The 17,455-nt window shown below is 41.3% G+C and overlaps 2 protein-coding genes across 2 annotated transcripts in view; one reads left to right on the top strand and one right to left on the bottom strand.

Annotated features, from left to right (window-relative positions):
• Positions 1-53: 53 nt before the first annotated feature.
• On the bottom strand, positions 54-8,045 carry ap3s2 (adaptor related protein complex 3 subunit sigma 2). The gene is made up of 6 exons (XM_062389568.1): positions 7,848-8,045; positions 7,482-7,573; positions 6,223-6,334; positions 5,366-5,437; positions 3,169-3,276; positions 54-1,124 (listed from the first exon to the last, which is right to left on the bottom strand). Exons 1-6 carry the CDS (start codon positions 7,914-7,916, stop codon positions 999-1,001), a joined length of 579 nt encoding a protein of 192 aa, XP_062245552.1. The 5' UTR covers positions 7,917-8,045; the 3' UTR covers positions 54-998.
• Positions 8,046-12,714: 4,669 nt separating this feature from the next.
• Positions 12,715-17,455, top strand: part of igf1rb (insulin-like growth factor 1b receptor) — a 42,388-nt gene continuing 37,647 nt past the window's right edge. The window contains exon 1 of the mRNA XM_062389533.1: positions 12,715-13,653. Within this exon, the coding sequence (XP_062245517.1) occupies positions 13,563-13,653 (91 nt within the window). The 5' untranslated portion in view covers positions 12,715-13,562. The remainder of the gene's footprint in view (positions 13,654-17,455) is intronic.

The raw sequence follows: 17,455 nt of genomic DNA, 5'->3' as shown, positions 1-17,455 counted from the left end.
GAAAAGGTTTGCTGGGAATGAGTTTTTGAAGAAAAAAAAAGGCAAATCCACTGTGTATTTTCATTCATTTTATTTCTTGGGATGGAACGTCTTTAACATGGAGACATATTTCCTTTCTCTGGAGGCTTGACAGAAGTTTATGGTTTATCTACCAGCAGACTATGGCTCGGATATGAGTCTGATACTATCAAACCACTAAATAAAACCACACTGCAAGATTGGTCAACATAAGTTTGTCAGGTCTCTGAATAGATGTTTGCAAGCTCGCATCATGACACATCAAAACCTGCCATCACAAAGTGTTTACATTTGCAATAGTGAGCACAATCTGCAACCAGGGGAACAACAGCATTATTCACAAAGGATGTCCACATACACAATATATTACAGAGAAGGGAAAATAAATTGTCAGACAAGCACAGGAGTCTAATCCCAGCTGGCACAAACAGCCGCCTGGAACCGAAGATAAAGATGTGTTTAAGTAATTATAGCCCGATGCAGAAGCCAAAGGGTCGTATTACAGTGAACTGTGCTCATTCCTTTAGACAGGAGGGAATGTTTTCAGAACAGAGCAACCTGTGATGAATGTCAGGGATCTCGAAGAGTTGTGCAGGAAAATAAGCACGGGATATATGGTCAATTTTTCTTTTGGAGAGCTAGAAATCAACAGGACAGCTACACAACGCACAAATAATAACAGAAAGCGCAAAGATACTTATATAAATTCTTCTTGTGGCTTTATAGAGACATATTTTACATGATTTTACAGATCCTTTGTAACTATATTTGCATACAGCAGAACTCAAAAACAATCCACAGCTTATCTTTTGTACATGAAAAGACTGATATGAGGGGGGAGAGTAAGCTGCTGTGGTTCTGCAGTACATTTATAAAATCCATTTTCTCAGTCTTAGCTGCAGAGCTGGGTGGACAGGAACAGCAGAGGAATGGAGCTATCGGTGGTACATCAGCCCTGCAGAGCTCAGCTGGGATGCTTCTCAGAACGGGGAGAGGCTCGGCACTTTGATATTGATGTCTCCGATGTTGATGTTGCGGGGCATCTCCGGCAGGTTCATGTTCTTCACAGCAGAAACTGCGCGAGCTGGAGCGCCTGATAGACCTCCCTGCCCGAAAAGAAGCACACAGAAAATAAAGATTCAGTGGGTGGAAGTCTCATGTGATTAAAGCAGCTTCTACATTATTCTGATGACAGCTGTTGTCTATAAAGAATCCTGGTGAAAGTAGAAACTAGCAGTGTTTTAATGCAAACCAATAGATTTTTGGAAAGAATCCAAGTCATGGGAGTGTGTGTAAACACTTGACCCAGCTCTGTCCAGAGGAGGGCGACAACATTCCAGGAAGTCGCTGTTCCCGGCCAAGAAATAGTCGGATACATGGCCCGCTATAAAACTTCAATCTGACAGTTACCTTGGGACAGAGCCAGGCCAAACGTTTCCTCTTTAAACTAAGAGTCTCCTAGCTTGCTTTCTAAAATAGATACAAGTTTTTTGCTAAATGTCAAACTAGTCCTTTAATCTCAGAAGAAGTCACATTCCTTTTTCAGCAACATTTTTGTTTGACTTTTTGTGTTTTTCACTGTGTTCATTTTACCAACAACATTTACACAATCTCTCTCATATTTCATTTCCACTGTACGAGCCTCCCACAAGCCCTTGAATGCATCAAAACAAGAACAACAGCTCGGACCCCAGCCTTCATTATCAAGTGCTGTGTCAGAGCTGGAAATTGGGCTCAGGGTTGCTGAGCTGCTTTTAGACACACACTGAACACCAGATATTCTCCACACTCCCCCCTGAGGAGAGGGAAGTGTGAGCGAAAGTGTCAGAGTGACAGCCTCCAGATTACCTGCTGACTTTCTCTACCTGAACTCCTAGTATAGGATGACGCTTATAACATGCAACAGAAGCACAAATGAAAAACAAACTAAAATAAAACAAATATCTCTTGCTGAAAAGACAGTGTCATACACGTAGAAGACATGGAGGAAGTTTTTGCCTGCTGCACCCAGCTGCTCCATCTATCGCCTGAATAATGTGTTTTAGATTTTGTGATCGCATCTGTGCAGAAAACCTCCCACTGTGTTGTTCATTTGTGAAAAGCAAACTGAGGGTAAAGTCTGGGCCAGATTCTCTGAACTTTATCCGCAAGTCATGTCTGGAAACGGTATTTGTTGGTTTTGAAGCATCGTTGAGGAACTTATTTCAGTGGAACAATTGTAAATTCCTCATAATAAAGACTTTATGTTAAATGTGTCATTGTACAATTCTATTCTAAATTTTGTCACAACTTTCCATATTCACTGTGTTAGTTAAGCAGCTCTTGCGGTTTCCTGTGGTGAATGTTGATTTGAAGCTGAAGAGGAGAACAGGTTCACATCTAAATCTGATCAGTCCGACTACAGAAAGTCTGAATTGCCCTTTTTTTCAAGATATATGTTGATTTAAAGAGATCTTTAAAGGGGGGGGGGGTATACCTGTATATGTGAAAGACACCGTTTTAAACCTTCCATGGCTCCAGACAGAGCTGTGTGATATGTACAAATTTGCCTCAAGTGATGTCACATGAGTCATTTCAAGTTTGACAATGGAAAAAACCTGGATGCGATGTTTGAAAGAGCTGACCAGACCTCTGTCGCTGCTCCTCATGTCTCCTCGAGGCTCAAGGCCACATTAGTTACTGTAAGCTTAACATTACCAACTTTATGATCAGTGTATCCTTATTTTTATTTTGCTATTCCAATTAATCTATCTACTTTACGTATTTAGTTATCTGGAAAGTATCCCCCATTCTTAGCAACTGAGCCTACTAAGCTCTGATTGGTCAATTGTTTCCTTAATGATACGAGACTGGTTTCAGTGGGCATAACAACAGACTCATTCGAATTTCTGACCGAATCTGAGATGTGGACAAAGATGCTGAGGTCTGTTCGTGTTTAATGTGTTTAGTTTGTTCAGTTTCTGGTCTGCAAGTTGATTTCAATAGTGAGTGGTAGCGAATGTGGCAGACTGGGGAACACATGGCTCTCCCTTCAACCTGAGCTTTGGAAAATTCTCTTTAATAGTGGAAAATTACACAACTTAAAAGTCATGAGCTGAACTGTGCAAAACAAAATCCCTGGCATGGTGTTAAATGTGGTATTCCACTGACCTCAGACTTCTCCATGCGGTTCTGCAGCTCCACCTGAGCCACAATCTCGTTCATGTTGGTCTCCAGCACCATGCCTCCCATCACCACTTCCTGCAAGATATAATGGACCTGCACACAAACCCAAGACAGTGGTTAATACAAAGCTTGTTAAAAAATGACAGTCTTTGTGCATGCTCGCTGTCACTTAATATCTCAGATGTCACTTTATTTGTGATTTTGATGAAAATCCAATAATCAAACAATAATAATGGATTGGACAACACACACTGGCTGCGCCACATGGCAGCCAGATGTAACTGTGTTAGTTTTCAGTTGATCAGTCGTGTCTTGTTTAACCTCTCAGCTCTTCTGTGTTTTTGTTTTACCAAAGGCATGACAGAGGTATAAAAGTTCCAGTTCTCTCTGGAAAGCAGCCACCATTGACGGCTCATTGGGAGACAGTCTTCAGCTTCAGTCTTGAGTTTAGATTTTTGAATTCCTGTGGGCGGAAAACATTTTGGGGAACATGAGACTGTCTTGCACAGCAGACCTTATTTGTGGTGCAGGATTACAAACGGGAAAGAGTTCTCTGAAAAAGCTTTGAAGCTTTAAGTCCTGGCAGAGACAGAGAAACAATTGGATATTATCTGTAACGACAGCCTACATTTCTTGATTTGTTCATTTGTGCATAACAGGTTAATAATACAAGGTTTGTTTTAAATCCCATGTATATAGATAACACATTTATGATGCATGTCAATGTGGTCCAGTTAGCAAGGCTTAGTAAGAGCAACGGGTTTTCATCCATGCAGAAGTTTTTCCAAGTTTCATCTTGGGAACATTCCTCAGGCAAACTCCCCAATGCACCACATGACATCAATTTCCTGCAGGGAAAATTCAATCAAGATGGCCGAAGATGTTTCTGATTAGTCCCCAGACACACTTCAAGCTCAGTTCCAAGTTCCTGGGAGAGAAAGGAGGCCTTTTTGTTGCCTGAACAATACACAGCTTAATTCTAAAAGGAGCCTGGGCAGAATTTTAATGCATTTTTCGAACACATCATCTAAAAAAATGGTAACCTTGAATTCTAATGTTTTTCTTTTTGCCATTTCTAGAACAGGTCCCCACGTTTGAACAAGATGCAGCTCCCATGCACAGACATTTTCACTCCTGGGGTCCGACATTTCAGAGTTGCAGAAACGCTCTACATCATCGTGTCAGGAGCCTGGATTGACTTACGATACGAGTACAAATGCTCTCCCCACACAGCAAAGAAAACTGGACCATTTATAGCAATGCAACTGCTCCTGAGAAGCAGCTTGGTGCATGTAAGAGAAGTAAAAACACCACTGCACTGCATACCTCAGGATTTCCCTATAGGTCCTTCATAAAATAATGGATACATATTAAATTACACTCATGTGAATCTTTGTTGAACAGGAATTTTAAAAGCATTCATATTATATTTCTGTGCTGGGATTGGAGAACACAAAAGTAGGTAACATCTCAACGTGAGGTTTTCCATTTTTGGATGCATATAACAGATCTAGAGCACCACGCCCTAAATGTGTTTAGTCTCATGGATGCTAGTAACCTCAAGGTACAGGCTTACAGTAAGTGTCTGACCTAAGCCTGAATCAGAAGGTGGACCGTAGACATATATGACCACTTGACCACTTCCTCAAATTGTATAACAGTCACTGGCAAAGAAACAGCAGAACTGGATGAAAAAATTGTCCTCAGTTAACCACAGTTAAGTCACCACTTCCTACAGCTCCTGCACAGTAAAAACACAAATTTATTGGAAACATGAAGTGTTGATTTCGCATTGACAGCAAACTAATCACATGCGGACATTTTGTAGTTCTGTAGAAATAACAGTGACTGTTGTTCTGAGACTGGAAAGGGGCCATAGTTCAGTGGATCTAAGTCAAAGGTACTTATGCACAACAGTGTCGCATGCACTATACTAGATTGGCTGCTAAATCTCGTAAATATGATTTAAAAAAGCAGGACAAGTATGTGACAAAGTACAAGGGGTGAAAAATCACATCCTCTATTCAGAGAAGCTGAAAACCTTTGGTATTTTGTAAGATAACTGAAACCATTGGTCGCTATCAAACTATTGTCAATTACTCTACTGATCACCACAGCTCTACACAAAATAGCACTGTGCAGAGGAAACACTATTGAAAAGGTTTCCTTCCCTGCCACTCACCTTGTCCATGTGGAATATGAGGTCCAGCTCACAGACGTTTTCAAAGCATTTATCCAGCGTTTCCACAAACACCTGCAGCGAAGAGGATTCGTTTAGTCATCACTTATAAAATAAACACCAACACGTAGAGAAGAGTGAACCTACACATGTAATTAAAAAGGCCCATATTGGGAAGATTATAATTAGATAATTGGAATTTATAATTACATTGGAGGGCGTAACAAATATTACATCGCCTCAGGAATTTATATTATCTTCTGTTGCAATGACTTGTGCTTCACACTGAGCATCAAACTACAGAGTGATTTTAGATAGGATTCCAGTACTGATGAAAATGTTAAGGTTAAGGCCATACAGGGGGTTCAGAACAAACATTTAGGTTTAATAAAGGTTAATGTGCTTGGTTCAAACGTGTAAAGTGAGTACACTGATCAAAATAATATAGGAGAGATGTTTAAGGAAACAGTTAAAGCATTAGGATATATTTACTGAGCTTTGTGTACAGCATGCGTTTGTGATATCTTGGTTTCCTCCTTTATATTATGTGAGTTAACACGTTTTACATTCAAAAAGATTTCACTTGAACAGGAGAATTATTTTCATTTAGAAATTACACCAGCAATTAAAAGTCAAACGTAAAGGGGTGAATGAATTGTCCTTCTCAAGATGAATTAAATACAGCATCATGTAATGGAAAGCAGTTTGTGTAGTAATTCAAGTTAGAGCCAGCTTGTTATTTTCTACTTGGGCATATTTGTATGATGGAACAAAGGGGTGCTATGGAAAAAGGGAGGTTTTACCTCAAAAGCCACATATTCAATATACTTATGGAGCAGTTAAATAAAGCAGAAGCCGACCTGGATCAGGTCCAGGATGCCGAGCTCGCTCTCAGATGAGTCCACACAGAAGACAAAGTAGAGAGTTGCATAATGTCGGTAGATCAGCTTGTAGTCGGAGCCACCGATGAGACTGAAAACGGATATAAATGTTAGATTCCAAGACAATCCCACAAATAAATGCATCTTGTGTATTAAATAACTCTCTATTAACAGACAACTTCATCATTATCGTGTGAAACAGTTAATCAGAGAAATGGTATGTGTGACAACTTGTGTGTGTTTGCCTCCATCTAATGGTTAAAACAGTGATACTGCATCTTCAGTCTGCCTCTGGCTCTGCTTTACCCCTTTGCCAAGATATGTCAGCTTCTGTCCTGTCATCAAAGTTAGTGAAGAAAAAAAAATCCAAAACTGACTCTAGGTTTGCAGTCGTTAAAGTTCTGTCAAGATGTCATAACATATCATAACTGAAATTACAGATCCGCCTATATGACCCTGCCAATATAAACGTGAATCTCTCCAAATGTACACAATCTTATATCAATCAAATAACGTCGGTCTTTCCATTTAAAAAAAAAAAGTGCAGCTGCAGGTTTTATTCAGCTGATCTTTGAACAAGCACATCCAAAGAACTTTTTAAATGCTCAGAAGGAGCAAAAATCTGCTCTGTTCTTTAATTGTCAGTGTCTTTTATACAGATTTTCTACCAACAGCATTTTACTTAGGTAAAAGATCGAGTAAATAGACACAAATGTACTCAGCTAAAAGTAAAAGTACAGCATTAACTTTTCCACATCAGTAAAAGTAAGGAAGTACCTGCTTTTAAATACACTTAAAAGAATCAAAAGTAGAATAACTGGCAGAGCGTTGCCTATTTTCTGATGCAATGGTCAACTACATCATTAACTGTGCCTAGAGTCTATTATTCAGTTAAATATAAGAATAATACAGACTCCGTCATATTAATACAGAATGATGCTACTGAATATATTTGCATTGTCACAGTAATTAATGGCTAAATCTCTGCAGGAGCCTCTACAACCATTAATCCATCTCTTTCCTCTCATTGATTAAGACATGGTCTAATATTACCTGAAAACAACACACATGTAACATAACGCCTTCAGGGTATGAAGTGGAGTGGGAAACACAGATATTTGCTTCTGTAGGTAGTGAAATGAAATTGAATATATCATGAAAATATTTCTTTTTAAGTACAGATACATTAATTAAATGTACTCTGTTTCATCCCACTACTGGCAAACAGCACTACTTGCCTTCCACCCTCCAGGAAGTTGCAGACATTATCGTCTCTCTTTGAAACCAGATGGAAAGTCTCTCGTATGATCTGCTGTTGCATGTCCTCTGCCTGCGGGAAACAAGTTGCACACTGTGGTTAATACCCCCCCTGCAGGCACGACCGCCATCGAGCTGTAAATAGCACAAGTTACATGGAAAACAAAGCAGTTACAAGCTACGACAATGAGCTAAAATCTGAGATCTCCACAGTGTATACACGATACGTGTGTTATTTGTCTGTGAACTCATGTGACATGTCTACTAACACTGTTAAACGAGGAAATAAAGACATCCGTTTATACAAACATGCTAATGTTGTGAAGATCAAACCCAAACATACTCACAAAATACTGATAGAATCGAATCAGTCGCGGTTTCCCGTGGTTGTTAAAAATCAAAATGGCCTTAATCATTTTTACTCTTCAAAGTTTTGGATCCACTATGTGAAAAGATTCATAAAATACTGCGATTTTGTCTGTTTTGACAGCGTTAGCTACAATGCTAAAAGTCCTCTCAGCTGGCCGGATGACTTAACTGGTCACATCCGGTTGGGTCGCCAAATTTACCAGTCGGCCTCGCACGAACAACACAGGTGTTTCATTCCGGATAGAAACTTTTCCGTCATTCAAGTTTCCCTGTTGCACCCAAGGAGAAGTTAAAATGGTATTTAATAATAATACGTTATTCAACGACCTAAGTGAGTTTACAGCACATGTTGTGCCTTAAAATCACTCACAAAAAGTGTAAACCAGTACCTGAATTTTGTGTTGTTTCTCTGACTCCTACAAACAATGTCAGAACTGATATTTCTATGTCTAATGATCCTTAAAGACACCATATGCTATAATTCATGAGCCTTCCAGTGAATGAAGCTCATTGTCAGTTTATCTTTAAACAGTTTTTGACACTTTGTGTCGGGTTTTCGAGTCAACTTCCCAATGACCTATCCTTAGTCAATTTTGTTGAGGGTTTACATTGTTTCTCTGTTCCTTTGTGGCCCATGTGTCATCACAAGTTCGGAGACTTTTCCCACATCACATAATTTTGCAGTCTTTGTGACTAATGCACCAGCAACTGAGGCATCCAGTAATTAGGGGACCTTTTGTACCTTTTGTCGCTGTCTTGAAAACTACAAACTGGTGATGTCCCACTAGCGGTACCTTTCTTTGATATGATGTTGTAAGCCGGAGGAAAAAGCTGAAAGGAGCCACGTTCATGAGTCAGCCCTGGCTGACACTCAGACCACATCTAAGGCCTTAGAAATGGGTTGGGTTGATGTTTGATTCATTGATTGAAGTAATATGGTCATTTGACTGACAAGCACATATTTATTTTCTTAAATTCAAACATTGCAGTTGGTTATATCTTAATCAATTATTAATCCTCCATACTCGATCAGGGTTACTTGGGTTCAAATGGGATAAAAAGTTAGTTTTTGGCGTCATAAGTGTAAAACCAGAGGACAAAATCTAGACAGTCCTCTATCTAGACAGTTTGTCTAACTGTGGACTTTTGTTTTATTCTGTAGGTTTTAAAATCAGGTGACCCATGTGGCCAGCAAAGATGCCATTCAGTAATGAGATATAATTAATTGAGTAAAGTAAAATAAGTAGATAAACTGAGCAACGGCAAAACATATTTTGTGTGTACATGTGGCTATGTCACATGAATACACACATCATCCTTTGTCATTTCGAAATCATACTCAAACTATTTAATACAAATTCAAGCCAGCCATTCAGTTTAGCTTTAGCTTGTTTGTAAACCAGCATCCATCATGATTTCTTCACAAATTGGATTTTCTGGTTCGATAACTGTGTAAAAAGTGCTGGTCTGAATTTGAATCGATTTGAACAGTATTTACGTTTTACCTCAGGTGGCGCTGAAATACGAAACTTTTTGGGAGTTCAACTCATCTAGATCCGTGTGGAACACCTTCTGAAGCTTTAGGCAAATATTTTACATCGGCAGATGCTTCTGCTCAAAATGTCAGTTTTTATAAATTTGTATAAACACCTCCAAACTTGTTTCCCTGACTGTTTGCTGACTACATGACTCCAGTTTCCATTTGTCTATGTCATAAGCTGCGGGGTTCACACACTTTATCTTCTGTGAATGTAGAAATTATGTATTCATGATTTGTGCGTTATGAGTAAAATTATATAATTTGTTCAGAACTGTAACTAAGATAGATGTGTCACCATATTTAAGACAAATTATACACAAATACTGTCCCCTAATATCCCACCTGTACTGAAAGATGTATAGTGTGAACATATAATCTGCATTTTCTAAAAATGTTTGCACTTAATTTTAAAATCTCACATGTTCACCTGCAGCTTTACCTTATCTGATCTCAAATTGTCCCATCTCACCTTATCTTACCTAACCACTATCTTATAATACATGTCAGTGTGGGAGAAATGTGTAAAATCCCTTATGAGAATAGTCTGGTCTGTCATCAAGATAGACCAGAGACTCAATACAGTATCTACAGTCTAACGAGTAGACAAGTATAATGCTACACAAAATCATACATGTCTTGTAAGACAGAGGGTCCTCATAAAAACATTTGGCCGGTCTGTGGTCCAGTGTCACTCCATCAGCCGATCCTTGACCCACAAATAGGGTAAGTTCAAACCGGCCCGACACCATTCTGCATTTCTGCGTGATCAGCCTTCAGCTACATCAAAATGTCAGAGCACATTTCCTCTTCTGATTTCATATCCATTAATTCTCTGTTGTATGTTTTTCGTCATTAGTGCTGCAAAGCCACCGTGCTGTTCTGCATATCATCTATTATTTCCCCACTAAATTCCCTTCCTCCTGCATGAGCACAGTAGAAAACAAACAGACGCTCATTAGCATGTGTGACCCGTTGGTGGTAAACAGGCTTATTTCCACATGAGTGCAGTGCGAGAATGGATTCCACCGGGACGGTCGAGGTAGGTGGGCCCGCCGGCTGCCTTCATGGGGACTTTAATAGGCACTTAACAAATGCAAGTGGACAAGCACAACATTCTCTGGCACAGGGGGGGTCATGTTGGTACAGTGAGCACTTGTTAGAGGGTGACTCACTGTATTTGGACTCTTGGGTGGTCACTGATATTCACTTCATTTTTAATGTGCATTTTTTTCCTTTCTCCTCTCAGTGCTAATTGTTGTATTGTGATGGATGCCGAGCGCTGTCTGCCAGGGCTGAGGTAATGTGTGGCGTCCACATAATGCCGCTGTGCTCTGCTCTGCTCTGTGATGAAAGCAGCCTGTAATTACAGGGATAATCAAAACTGTCAGGGGCTCTTCTATGGACGGTTTTATTTACTGTCTACTTCTATCACAGCATCACAAGCTGCATGGACCTCCACATCCTCAGCCCGGGGCCTCAGACCTCCAGAGATCATTGCAACTGTACTTGTCTGGGTCTCAAGCAAAGTAAAAGTCACACAGATCTTGGACGATCTCAGTCTAACTCAAACTCATCAGCATATATATATATATTAAGTACCTAGGAACGCAACTTGACTTAGTTTTGTGGCTTTTATGGAGCTCAATAGGTCGTGAAATTCCCTGTTAAGCCCTTTAGGTTGTACAAAGCCCTTACACATCATGGGGTAGGGGGTCTATATCCACTGTGACCGACAGTTACAGTGGATGTTACTGCCGGTCACAGTATTTTTAGAAGGAACACACACATAATAACTTAATTGATACAGTCAGTACAGCACAACAAGAAAACAAACAGATGGTATATTCCAGATATAGCCTCAAGGTGGCAGCATTTAAGTGTCCTTATGTGACATGGATTGTATAGGCTCATTTCAACAACAATGGTTACATCGTGTGTGACTTGATAACAATAACACGAACACAATAGCCACTTCAAGTTAGGTAACATGGTCATATATGTGCAAGTCCCGTGTGTTGCATCTAAATGAATTACAGGCTTCACTAAAGCTCCAGTTTTTTACATGTCCCTCTCTCAATAGAATAAGCTGCCTTGGGTTGTTAGAAAATACATAGGAGGAACATGGCTCTGTATAGTGATACATAATCTTCATGTTTTTCATTTCCAACTCCTCGTCCTCATAGTTAAACTGTTGGATAGTAAATCAAGCCAGCCATTCAGTTTAGCTTCAGCTTGTTTGTAAACCAGCAATCCATCACGATTTCTTCATGAATTGAATTTTCTGCTTCAACAACTTGGAACACAGTGCTGGTCTGAATTTGAACAGTATTTGCGTTTGACCTCAGGTGCCGCTGACACAAGGACCTTTTTTGGAGCTTAACTCATTGAGATCCTTTTCTCCCTAAAGCTGGATGAGAATATTGAACATCAGCAGATGGTTGTTGTTAAAGTGAAAATGTCTGTTTGTTTTTTATCACCCGCACCTCCAGACTCGTTTCGCTGGCTGTTTGCTGACTCCATGGCTCCCGCTAACTTCTGCTGATGTCATTAGCTGAGGGGTTCACACACTCTTTCCTCAGTCTCCACCGTCGTCTGGGGCTGTGCACAGACCTCAGTACACAAGGCCCTCTGCTGCGTGTCTGTGAGAAGCAAAACAACCCTGATCCTGGATCAGTCTCCTGGATTTCCATCACACCGCGACGGAGGGCACGCCGGTGAGCAGAGAGGAGAGTGAGGCACGAGGTCTCACTTCGCCTCTATTTTTGAGACGATGTGGAATTCTTAGACGATGTGGATTTTTCTAATGCACATATGATATGTTGTGATGACGCAGATGTAGTTAGTGTATTGTTTGTTTCCCCCTGCAACTACGATGTATTGTGACGAAGCAGATGTAGTTTATGGTTTGTTTTCCCCTGCACATATGATATGTTGTGACGATGCAGATGCAGATAATGGTCTGTTTTCCCCTGCATATATGACATGCTGTGGGGAGGCAGATGTAATTTATGGTTTGTTTTCTTCTGCACATGTGATATGCCGTGAGGATGCAGATGTTGCCCACGGCCTGTTTACACACTGTCAACACACACGCAGATAAATCCGGCCCCTCTCGTGATGAGTACCAGACCGGTCTCTATGGCAACCGCTCTCCTACGGCGGCTCGGCTGCAGTGAGGGGAGCCACGCCCACTCTCGCCTCAGACCCGAGGGCGGAGTTTGAAGCTCGAGTGATTCATCTTGATAAACGGAGACGATCTGTACGCACGGCGCCGTGTTTACAGCGGACACGGGCAGACTGCAGACCGTGCGTGTTACCTGTGCATTCATCCACGGCTCCGCGACCCGCTCACGCTGCCTGTGCATCGACTGAGCGGGCATTAGATCAAAGGAGCCGAGCGACCCTCCGGAGCAACAAGGTCAAACACTCCGGTCCCCCCCCCCCCCCCACCCCGGTTGATAAGAAGGTGCATTACAGCCACCACAACAACGCGGTGCGTGTGTGCATGATGCGAGGCTGAGCAGGAGGAGGAGGAGGCTGCTGCGGTCTGAACCCAGATTTTTTATCCCTGGATATTTTCGACACGGGCGTCGTGCCGTTTGCGTACACGGGCTGCGTGCGTGTGTGTGTGTTTGTGTGTTTTAATATGACACCGAGTGCTCCCCGCCGCCTCTTCCCATCCCGCGTCTGAGGGGTGGGGGGGGGTCTCACCCGTTCTCTGCCTCCCGAGGACCCTCCAGCAAGGGGACGTTGAGCGTTTTTTCTTCCAGCCATGGAGAGTGAAGATGCGGATTACAGAGGAATCCCCGCCGCTGCTGTAGCCGCATCGTACACCCCGACACGGCGCTGTTTTCGGCAGGACTAAGCGACACTATGAATACACATTTTCAGCCTAGAGGAATAAATCAGTGAATTTAGTCCGGAGCACGGTTGGACTCTCCCCACTAGGAAACGTGTGAGAGAGAGAGGGCGCTATCCCCGCTAGCCTGTGTGTAGTAACGCTAGCTTCTAGCTCCTTTAGCCGGCTAACTGCTAAAAGGTGCTGGCTGGGGAATTGAAAAGCGGTTTCATAATTCCGGCCGGGCTTCGCCGAGCCTTTCCCTCCCTCAACATTTTTATTCACAGGGTCTGGGGGGATTCACTCATTCCAGGAATGAGGTCTCGAACAGAAAGGAACCGCTTGACCTTGTTTTGGGGTCTGATGCTGGGTCTGTCGTCCTGCCTCCGGCCCGCCACCGCAGAGAGTAAGTACCGCTGCTCCACATGACCCGACCTGGTGCTCAGTCCTCAGGCTTCAGTACCGTTCACACATGTGGACTGAGGTCACTGTTCGTAACAGGGAAAACACAATATCTTAGGCTGTATGTTTCTTATATAGTATTGCACTGTAAATTAAGAAAACAATCTTTTTCAGTAATATTAGGAATTTATTAATATTGAAGAATAAATATGGTGTACCACAGTGTAATTATGTGGTTATAGGATAATATAATAATCATATGTATCAAGAATTAAACCGAAAATATTTGCATGTAGGAAATGCAATTTCATCTTAAATGGAAGAAACGGTTCAATATGTAATTTTTTGTAATTGTGCAATTACGTGTGGTTAATTTCATGTTTGGTAAATGCTGTGTGTCTTCACAAAGTCACCTCGCAGTGCTATAACTTAGTTTTAAAACAGACTGCCCAGTTAAATCTCTTTTTAAGTGTGTTGGTATATACAGGATACCGGGAGTCAGCCAAGGCCAGTCAAGCTTTATTTACACCACATTGTCAACTCTGAGTCATGGCGTGAGGAGGAAGATTCAAAACAAGCTGATGAAAATAGGGACACAAATTTGAATTGAGAAATAAAAGAAACCTGGTGATTAAGTCATTAAGGTTGACCTCTCCTACATTGAGCAAGTATGGGATTTATACTTCCCCGCTGAAAACATTCCTAAAATGTCGGCAAACATTAGGCGCTGGATCTGTTTGTACCAATAACTTTGACAAATTCATCTCTTTGGACGTTAAATTTGATAAACAACTACAACACATACAAAATGTGAACGCATAGACAGATTTTCTACATAGATGTTCTCATTTTTGGGAGGTAGAACTTGCTATAGAAGGATGGGGAGTCCCGGTATTGATGTTTTCATGGTTTTAGAATTTTGAGGGGCAGTTTAGTCTAGATTGGGCACTACAGATGAATTTTCATTTAACCTTGAACTTTTCAAAGTTTCTGACGAGACAACCAGTTCTATGTATTCTTCAGAATATAGGTGTTCTTTACCCAGGAATGTTTTTGTCAATATTACTCCCTCAAGATTTAAAGAAACCAATGCACAATATTTGTCAAATGGCATCACTGTGCTTCTTCCTGGCAGTGCACCCCTCAATTATCCTCCTTAGCTAAACAAACCTGGGAACACCTCGGAAAAAAAAGCTTGCAGCATCTCTCAGCATGCAAACCTTCAGATTTAACAAATGTAAAGCTTCCATAGCTTTGTGTTACCATCTGAATGTCTTTCAATGTTTCCAGCTATACTGCAAACTAAAACTAGGCTTCCTGATTCATCCCATTCACCGTGACATGTTGGGGAGGGGCGGGTGGGTCAGGGGGTTGAACCAGGGTCCGGGTTTTAAAATAGTACAAGCCAAAGTACATTCACAGGCAAAACAGACTAAGTTCTGTTGATTGGAAAGAGTGAGGAGCTTGTGAACTGTGTCTTATGGGGTTTACTGTTAGCCCAAGTGGGCACCGGACAAACCTGGGAAAAGCAGAGGTGTTCCCATCGAAATCCTACATTTATTCTCAATGCGATGTGGTGCTGTCTAAAGGTCCCTTGTGTGGCTAAACTCTGAGCATTCCTGTTGGTTTACTGTATCAGTTGGGACGAAAAAGCAGCTGGCAGGATCGGGTTAACCAGGTTCAGCTTGGCTACTGCACACACAACTTTGCAGATGTACCAAACAAGTTTGATCTGTCAGGAAGGATCTGGTTCTCATGCTTCCCTGTGCATTGCTTCTCACCTTGCCTCTCATGTGTAAAAGTATTTTTGAATATGTTCCCCCTCGGGCAGTCTGTCTCTAAGAGGATGGAAATGAGGAGTAAACAGACTCGCTGCAGTCTAGTGGCAGTGAATGAAGCACCAGCTTAGAGGCATATTGCTTCCTATTTCTTGTCATATTGGGCTTCTGGTGGATTTCCTGCAATTGTCTGCGGACAGTCTGGGACCCGCAGTCAGCGGGGAAAAGGTTATCAAAAGTAAATATATGGTCTAGAGGCTCATCAAAACAGCAGAGATAAGCTTGTGTACTCAGCTGTTTTAAATGTGTCGTCGTTGTGGTGGTGCGATACCTGCTATTGATATTTTCATGTAGCGGGAGCACAAGATGAAATTTGATCATAAGTCTTTGTTTGGGATTTTCACAAGCATGGTAAGGAGCAGTTCCCATGAAAGATGGCCATGCTGGCGTTGCAGTGAGGCCACAGAGGGTGAAGCGTAGAGGCTGTGGTGATGTAACATCACTAGGCAGTGTTTCTTTTTTACAGGCCTGGGTGTCGGGATTGTATTAACAGGTATGCAACTCACTCAGGGCTGCGGACGGTGTGCACTGACAAGTAGATTATAGAGAAAGACATGACCGCCATACCAGTACACTGCCTGCTTTAAATCACACCAAAGGAATTTTATAATGTCACACACCAAAGGCTGTCACATCCTGTCTGGAGAAGATTTAAACACCTAAAGCCAATTAACATGCCAAATAAAAATAAAGGCCATACAACTTCAATGCATTTTCAGCAGTACACTGGTACACTACAAGCAACTAGCTAAAGCTCTAGTGTGCTTTGAAACTTCTGCCACGAGCAGGGTTGAAGGAGGCCAACTTTGGGATGGTTTATATACTGGTTCTATGCAGAGTTTACTGGGCTAAAACATGCCCAAATTACAGAACAAACTTAAATTGTTTCAGCCACTTTTAGCCACTACTAACTGGATTTTTGTGTTGCTGCCAAAGATATGTATTGATATGTGCAGTGGCATTTAACTGGATAATAAGTATATGTATGTGAATAAGGAATTTCACATTTTCCCCCCATGTTATGGAATGTGATATAACTGCTAGTTTTGATTTTTCCTATAAGTATGAACTATAAGTATTTTTTTTACACATGATTGTCTATAGCTACTTGAGATTGTCAATTTATGACCTGTATCCAGATTCCCCCCGCCCCCCAATTTCTAGTAAACATGAATTTAACGTAGAATCAGCTTGTTTGGTATTTTGTCACTAGTCATTAGCTGAGGACTTTGAGTTTCATGGACATCAGCATTCAGCAGATACTTGGTCTCTACGCTGGTCACGACCTGCGTGGCCCGAGCTTCAGGCGCCTGAACCTGTTGCTTCATAATTTGTGTGTAGTTTTTATAACTTTATTCCCAACAAATGTTGGCAAAGCCCTGAGTCATAATTACAATCTTAAAGTTCATCTTCCCTTTCTCTGAGCTGCGTCCAGATCTGCTGTGATGTCAGATATATTTAATTAACTTTTCAAACAAGAGATGCTGGGTTGTAATACATCCTCCCTGGTGTCATGTTTCAGAGCTGCTCCCTTGTACAGAAAAACACAACATGTGCAATTACAATATGTTTCCTAAAGAACAAAACTGCTGAAAAGGGATGACTGATTACTCTTGAAATTAGTTAGATCACTTACCTGCAGTTTATATTTGGGGTACTGCCATACAACCGTAGTAGTGTTTAACAGTCACAGTTGAGTCTTTCCTATATGAGCGGAAAAATGTGTTTATTGACCACAACAAAAATGTTTAATTTAGTTTGAAAATATGTTAATGAATCACGGTCCTGCAGTAAGAAAAAAAGGTAAAATCTGAACAATGTTTACGGAAAATATAGAATGGTGATACTGGTGTGTAGCTGATAAGTCATAGACCTGTGTCGTGTTAAACTACGCTTTCAGATAGGTCCCGGGAAAAACGTTCATTGCCAGCAGAAAGGTTCAGCGTGTTCTTTCGGAAATTGAATTAA

The sequence above is a fragment of the Platichthys flesus genome, chromosome 1 (assembly GCF_949316205.1).
Source record: "Platichthys flesus chromosome 1, fPlaFle2.1, whole genome shotgun sequence".
NCBI lineage: Eukaryota > Metazoa > Chordata > Actinopteri > Pleuronectiformes > Pleuronectidae > Platichthys > Platichthys flesus.
The sequence above is the reverse complement of the archived record's forward strand: the minus strand, read 5'-3'. Positions and strand labels throughout refer to the sequence as shown.